This window comes from Tupaia chinensis, unplaced genomic scaffold (assembly GCF_000334495.1).
Source record: "Tupaia chinensis unplaced genomic scaffold, TupChi_1.0 Scaffold148874_1, whole genome shotgun sequence".
NCBI lineage: Eukaryota > Metazoa > Chordata > Mammalia > Scandentia > Tupaiidae > Tupaia > Tupaia belangeri.
Window position 1 is genome coordinate 1,245,911 of NW_006208722.1, and position 7,579 is coordinate 1,253,489.

General features: G+C 42.8%; 1 protein-coding gene and 1 long non-coding RNA gene across 5 annotated transcripts in view; one reads left to right on the forward strand and one right to left on the reverse strand.

Moving 5' to 3' along the window:
* Positions 1-4,315, reverse strand: part of SLC28A2 (solute carrier family 28 member 2) — a 38,938-nt gene extending 34,623 nt beyond the window's left edge. For 2 of the 4 annotated variants that reach the window (XR_003548271.1, XM_014585105.2), the window contains exons 1-3: positions 4,284-4,309; positions 3,277-3,365; positions 3,053-3,141 (exon numbers count right to left, since the gene is read on the reverse strand). Coding sequence is in view for 3 of the 4 variants with exons in the window: in XM_014585105.2 (XP_014440591.1) it covers positions 3,053-3,141; positions 3,277-3,357 (170 nt within the window). In the remaining variant the exon portion in view is untranslated. Of the gene's footprint in view, positions 1-3,052; positions 3,142-3,276; positions 3,366-4,283 lie in introns of all 4 variants that reach the window. The other 2 variants (XM_027769193.1, XM_014585106.2) reach the window with 2 other exon arrangements.
* A 68-nt stretch (positions 4,316-4,383) lies between these two features.
* Positions 4,384-7,579, forward strand: part of LOC102494524 (uncharacterized) — a 19,426-nt gene continuing 16,230 nt past the window's right edge. The window contains exon 1 of the long non-coding RNA XR_337684.3: positions 4,384-4,882. This is a non-coding gene — a long non-coding RNA (uncharacterized LOC102494524). The remainder of the gene's footprint in view (positions 4,883-7,579) is intronic.

Below are 7,579 nucleotides of genomic sequence, written 5' to 3' on the forward strand. Positions count from 1 at the left end.
GGGAAGAAATTCCAGGGTGTGGACTGGGCCTTTATTTGAGAACCAATGGGAAGGCCACAGTTTTTGAACAAATAAGTTAGATATATAGGGTAGATTGACAGGAGGTGGAGAAAATTAGAAATAAGAAATCTACATGGGTATTACTGAGTAATTAAGAAGGAAAACAAAAGCAAGGCTCAAAACCCAGATTCTACTCTTGTTGATAAAAAAGAAAAGCAAAAACACCCAGAAATTCACATATAGAAAGTATCCAAAAGGGGGGAAATGTGTAACTTTACTAGAATTTAAAGAAATGTAAATTAGAACTTTCTATCTACATAATTAGTTAGCATTTTTCATATAAGAAAATGTGAAATATTGATAATATTTTAGAGTATTTGGACACAATTATACTTCAGAGCAGTTTAAGAGGCCAATGACAATCACAAAGAATAACAAAATCCAGATTCCTTGTTTTACAGGGCAAAACTGAACTTAGAATCAGTAACTTGACCAGCATCCGATACACGGTAATCAGTGGTACAGGGAAATCTGGCCTGCACTGGTTCTAAAGAGCCCATAGATGGGACCAGCGGTTGGTAATAATGGCTATGTGGCTGGACTCCCACATAGTTGACCGCGGTTCGAGTCTCAGACCCAGTGACTTAAATTCACACTGGGCGCGTGTGCGTGCGTACCCAAGATCCTGAGAGGAGAATGGAGGAGAAGGGATTGTGGCATGGCTATCCACCCTCAGGGGTGATTTCTCACTTTCTGTCTTTCTGTCTCTGTCTTTCTGGTGAGCACACATGCCCTATAGCAAAAACCTCTTAAGAAAACAAAAGAAGTTGGGAGCCAGCAGTTAGTGTAATGGCTATGGCGCTGGACTCCCATGTAGTCGACCATGGTTCGCGTCCTGGACCCGGTGGCTTAAAAGTCACGCCAGGCGAGTGTGCGTGCGTGCCCAAGATCCCGAGAGGAGAAGAGAGGAGAAGGGATTGCGGCGTGACCATCCCCCCTGGGGGGTGCTTTCTTGCTTTCTGTCTCTATGTCTCTCTCTGTCTGTCTGGCGAGCGCACGCACCCTATAGCAAAGCTTGCTTTAAAAAGAAAACAAAAATAGCAAGAGCCCATAGTTCAATTTTCTTAAATTATGCAAACCGTTATGAAAATGAAATTTTATAAACTTACAATTTAGTTGCATTGAAGACAAAGGTAAGAAATCCTCATAACCCATAGTTTCCTAATTATTTTTACACTTTACTATTATCTAAGCTCTGGAGTTTATTTATATCTGTGGTACACGGATAGTGGAAATCTTATGTAACAATGTGCTCTTGCGCATCTCTTTCAAACTCCTTGTTCAATGACATCCCTTTGGTAATTTGAAATCGGTCATAGTGAGCATACATACAATAAAGGCAAATGTTACACATTAGGGCTCGAGTCATTATTTCATCTAGACAAGGATCAGGAAACTATGGTTGGTGGTCCAAGTCTGTTCTATCTTCTTTTTGTAAATAAAGTTTTATCAGGACACAGCCATGCCCGCTTGTTTAGTTTCAGCTGTGGCTGCTTTCCGATTGAATTGGTTGAGTTGAGTAATTGCGACAGAGATCATACGGCTCACAAAACCTAAAATATTTATTATCTTATCCATTACAGAGAAGGCTTGCCAACCCTTGGTCTTACTCATTAAGGAGTAAAAATATCAAGGAACATGTCAATGTTAAAACTACCCTTGGAAGGGCTGGAGGTGATGTGGTGGTTAAGACGCTGGATGCCTACATGGCCGATTACAGTTTGAGTCCCAGACCTGGCAGCTTGCTTTCTCACTTTCCTGCTCTCTCTGTCTCTATCTGGTCAAATTAAAACATTATAATAATAAATTAAACTAAATAATTCTTTTTTAAAAAGAAAAAAAAAAGAAACTACCCTTGGAGAGCCAGTTCTAAAATATTTATCATCACACTACTCAGTAGGGTTCAGCCATAGACCCAAGCAGTCTGACTGGAATTCATATTATTAACCAATATCCCGCTAAGCAGAGTATGAAACATTATATAAACATAAAAAATTTACAGAATTCACTGTCAACTCATAGAAATGTGATATATAAAATAAACAGAAAAACAAAAAATAGAAAATTGTCCACATTGAAACAGTACATTGATTGGTATGTATGTGTACATAAAACATGTTATATGTACATGTTTATACATAAACTATATATAAAAGTGAATTATGGAGAAGAACATAGAATTCAAAATTTTGAGAGGCCGCTGAGTTAATTCTTAAAAATAAAGAGAAGACGGGACCAGCAGTTAGCATAATGGCTATGTTACTGTAGTTGACCACAGTTCAAGTACTGGACCCGGTGGTTTAAACTCATGCCGGGTGCATGTGCGTGTGTGCCCAAGATACTGAGAGGAGAATGGAGAAAAAAGGATTGCGGTGTGGCCATCCCCCCGGGAGGTGATTTCCCACTTTCTGTCTCTTTCTCGTGAGCACATGCACCCTATAGCAAAAACCTCTCCAAACAAATGAGTTCCCACCTATACAAATCAAATAAATGTATTACTATTAAGAATTGTGTGGGACCAACAGTTAGTATAATGGCTATGTCACTGAACTCCCATGTAGTCGACTGCAGTTCAAGTCCTGGACCCAGTGGTTTAAACTCACGCCGGGCGCATGTGTGTGTACCCAAAATCCCGAGAGGAGAATGGAGGAGAAGGGATTGCGGCGTGGCCATCCCCCCTCTCCAAAAAAAAAAAAAAAAAACAAGAATTGTGCCAAATAGTAGTCTCTAAATGTTAGCCATTATTATTAATTAACCTTGCTATTTTTTTCAGTCCAACCAACACTGATGTTTATGGCATGAGTGTATGTAACAATTAATTTCATTACACACACACACACACACGTATATGTATTGTGGGAAAGTGCAGCAGCTGTGAGTCTTATCTCCACCGTAAGACCACAGGCTCCCTGAGAAGAGACCACTGACCCCCTCTGACTCAGTCCACTCTGGGCCCTTAGGCCTTAGCAAGGGGTTTCCAGAACATCAGTACCTACGGTGAGTGGGAGGCCCCTGCCCATCCCCAGGTCTGTGTTCTTCCTCTTCAATCCTCCTGGTTCCCTCTGGCTTTTCTCCTTCTTCCTATAAGCACAGGTAGAGTTTAGGGTCAGTCACAGAGTCCTACCACAGGCAATGGGGACTGAGAACAGCCAAAAACCCTACAGGAGGCCACGTGGAGGCCCTGGGCACTGTGCAGAAACTGAACCGGTGCATTACCATGAGCTCCAGCCCAGGGTTCGCAACACCAGTATTCGCCACGGGCAGAGCAATAGACTCTCTTCCATTGGCTTCCTCCATCTTTGGAACTGAAAAACAAATTTAGGACCAAGGCAGAAAGATAGGTCATTCTGTCACATGGGGCTAGAGAGAATTTTTAGGGCCAGTTACTAACAGGAAATATAAAACAAAAAGTCTGTAGAGGTTTAGTTGATTTCTTTAAAAACTGAGAATTGGAAAGATTGAATGCATAATTTAAATGTAATAAATAATGAAACATAGAATTCTATTTCCTATTGTGAATAGCTAAGGAAGGAGAAATAAGATCAGAGAAGAGAAATCAAAGACGGGGAACGGAAACAAATCAGTGGGCCACTCCGGCCCTAGAACCTGGGCTGAAGACAACCCTGTTTGATCCTTCAAAGGAAGGGTCATAGGTTAACTACTCCTGTCAGCCTAGGGGAGGCCCTACTGAACTTGCCCATAAAATAAAAACAGAAGGAGAAAGACAATGAGAAGACTCCAGGCCTAAACTATTGCTGGGAAAAAAAAAAGAGAAACAGATCCTCACATTCCTGACTCTGATATAGCATAAGAATTGTTTTGGGAACATTACAGAGAGCTCCTCATCAGTTAAACAGAATAATCAGTATGAACATTACTGATTTTAAATAAAGATTTTAAACAAAACGAGAATCAAGAAATATAAGCAAACATTTACGCCTTGGAATAAGCAAATCTAATGCACAAACATTCCCATTTGTAATATAGGCTCATCCAGAAATGGCTCCTTACTTTGTAGAAAATTTCCTTCCCTGTGGAATTGCTTTTAAAATGAGTCTCTTCAAGTTTTAGAATATAATTTGATTAAACACACATAAGCAACCTTTATTGTATTCACTACGGCCTTCCTATATGGGCATAGTACTACCTGAGTTCATGTGACTATAATCCATTAAGAAGTCTGGCAAATCAAGCTCCTGCCCTTCTCCCACACCCTTGCTTACCCCAGCTTGTGGGATTCCTTATGGCTCCTCAGTGAAGGACTGAGAGAAAAACTCAGATGGAATTGACAGCTAGGGCGGGGGAGGGGGCTCTTCTGATTGGCTCCTTGTCCTGCATTGGCCAACTCACTGCCTGCCCTCACAGAGGAGGAGTGAAACTCGAAGTTAAATATATACTTTTAGACTATTTTTGCAAGCCTAAGAATTCTGGAGGAACTTCTTGCAGGCACACCAGGGGGAAGCACGGCCCACCACTGGACCGAGCGTTGAGAAGCGAATAAAAGAAGAGAAAGAACGCCTCTGAGCTTAGAAAACTGACCCTCCTTTTGTGCTGAAAAGATAGGTCCTAGAGAACAATAGAAAGAAGGACTGTCCACGATTCCGTGCCAACGGACAGCCAGGAATTCTTGTATTAACGCATTCGACAAATACTTACTGAGAACCTGCTATCTCATGGACACTGTTTTGGGTGTCGAGGACACGAAGATGATCGAGGCAATGTCTTGGCCATCGAGGAACTTACAAAGCAGTGAGAAGGGACAGATGCGTCAAGAAAGGTCTGGCAGAGCTGGTGACACTTGCCGTTTCTGCAGTCTTTCCAGGTAAGTAGGGATGGCCGATGGAGAAGGGGAAACACAAACCAGCGCAGGGAGAAGCTCCAACACAGCACAGAGGTGCAGCAGTGCAGCCTTCCTGAAGGGCTGAGGAAGCTGCGGCAAGCAGTTAAACGACAGAGGGCTATCTGTTCGGAAGTTAATGAAGGAAGGGTAACCTAAAGCAAGAACTTGGTTAGGGAATGGAGGCGGGGAATCTGAATAGGTTTGGAGATGACCTATAAGAAGTAAGTCTGGAGATGCATGCAGTCAGGTACCAGGTAGAGGTGAGTGTGTCACCTAGGCTAAAAATTCGGGGGAACCAGCAGTTAGCGTAATGGCTATGTCGCTGGATTCCCACGTAGTCGACCGTGGTTCGTGTCCCGGACCCGGTGGCTTAAAACTCACGCCGGGCGCGTGTGCGTGCGTGCCCAAGATCCCGAGAGGAGAATGGAGGAGAAGGGATTGCGGCGTGACCATCCCCCCTGGGGGGGTGATTTCTCACTTTCTGTCTCTATGTCTCTCTCTGTCTGTCTGGCGAGCGCACGCGCCCTACAGTGAAAATCTCTCAAAAAAAAAAAAAAATTCGGGTTTACTCTGAGTAAAAATGGGAAGGGAGAGATAGATTAAAAGGATGCACTCTGGGGACAGGAAGTCCAGCCAGGAAACAAAAGCAATAGTCTACGTTGGACTTGGTGAGGCTCTGACCAAAGCAGTAGAAGAGGGGAGAGGAAGCAAGTCTATAGGACTTGGTGATTGACTGGGCATGGAAAGAATGGATGAAAAAAAGAAGATAATTCTTCAAAATTGTTCAAAATGGGGTCAGATGGTAGTGAAGTAGTAGTGCAGCTGAACCACATGGGAAGGTCCTGGGTTCATGTCCTGGCGTCTCCCTGGACATCCTGGGTGTGTGTGCATGTGCCCATAATACCAGGCTGCTAAGGTGAAGGTAGATGGCAGACTGAAGGCCCTGTTGTGGGTGCCTGCCTGTCTCTCTCCCTGACTCTTCCCCTCATAGAAGAAAGAAATAAAAATAAACTTAAGAAAAAAAATTGTTCAAAATGGAAGCCGGCCACAGTGGAGCATGCCCATAATACCAACTATCTGGGAGTCTGAGGCAAGAGGATCAGGAGTTCACTGCCAGCAAGGCAACTCAGTAAGATCCTGTCTGGGGAAAAAAAAAAAAAGTCCAAAATTATTTTGTTTTTGCCTATTCCTACCCTCTAGTAACACAATCCCTCGCCACATGTTGTTCCCCAAACACACAATGTTTCTCTGTGCCTTTGTGATTTTGTGGATGCTGTTCCCCCTGCCTCAAAGACACTTTCTTCAAGTCCCTGTTCTAGCAGGTACCTCAGTAGAGACACTGCTCCTCAGTGAAACTCTGTAACTTCAGACAAGATGGAAGCTCTCTGTTTTGTGCTCCTGCTATTCCATGTTGTTGCAGAACGCTACAGAATACACAGTGCTCCACAGGTTGACTTGTCTCCACCAGACTGATCCCCTCAGACAAGGCTCTTGATCTAGTTCATCCCTGAACCCCCAGGCTCAAGATTTATGACAATATAAGGCAATATTTATAAACTAAGTGAAAACAACACCACCACAAGATGCTGGCTTAGATTATGATATGTCGATGATGATTCCAACCAGCAAAATAAGGGCACAAATTTCTATTTCCCCAGATCCATGGATACACATCTATATACACACACACCCTAGCAGTGTAAGTGTGCTATTTATTATGGAACTAGAATAACTCACTTCACCTCTCCAGGACCTTTCTGTCTTGTCTGCCCTGCCTAAGGCTATTTGGTAAGATTATTATAAAAGTTAAGTAATTTAATATGAAAAAAAGAATTTGGGAAATAGTAGATGAAATTGCCATTGGAAGGGGACTACTGTAAACTCTTAAAGGAATCCAGGAAAATAAACTTGCTTACAGATACTTTCCAGCTGATGTCTGACTATCATCTCAACACAATTGTGAAGTAGCTCTTGCTCGCCTATCTTACATGTTACTCTTTTTTTCACTTTTACCTCAGATAATTTCCAGTTCTGGGGCCAAGGCCAGGCCTCAGATAGGCACAGATCGTAGTGCTTCGGGCGCAATGATCCCAGTGATCACATCTCTCTTTTCTCACCCTCCTTCTTCCCTTTTTCTTTTCCTATACATATAAAAACCCCATGTCTTGAGGCTGGCAGGTAGCATGGTAATTGAGGCACTGAACTCCCATATGGCCAACTGTGGTTCAAGTCCCGGACCTATTGACTTGCATCCTCAATTTCTCTCTCTCTCTCTCTCTCTCACTTTCTCTCTCTGGTTAAATTAGAAAATAATAATAATAACAATAAATTAAATTAAATAATTCTTGGAGGGGGGGAATGTGTCTTCATCTTCTAAGTGCAGGCCACAGCACTCACCTCACTTTCCCAAGGGACCCAGGTTACCTTTAAATGCAAATATTGACATAGCTCAACTGCCAAGAGGAAGAAAACTAACCTGGCAGGAAACTGCCCTCAGTTAACTGACTTGGGCTTCACTGTTTGTTTGTTTGTTTTTCTTATCACTTACGGGTGGGTTGATAAACTCCCTCACATTACTGTGTTAAGAAGAATGAAATAATTTACTCAAAATCTACAGCTAGTTAATGGCTTTGCCAGTTCTCTATCCTGAGACACCCTCCCCCCCCCACTCCCAAGCCC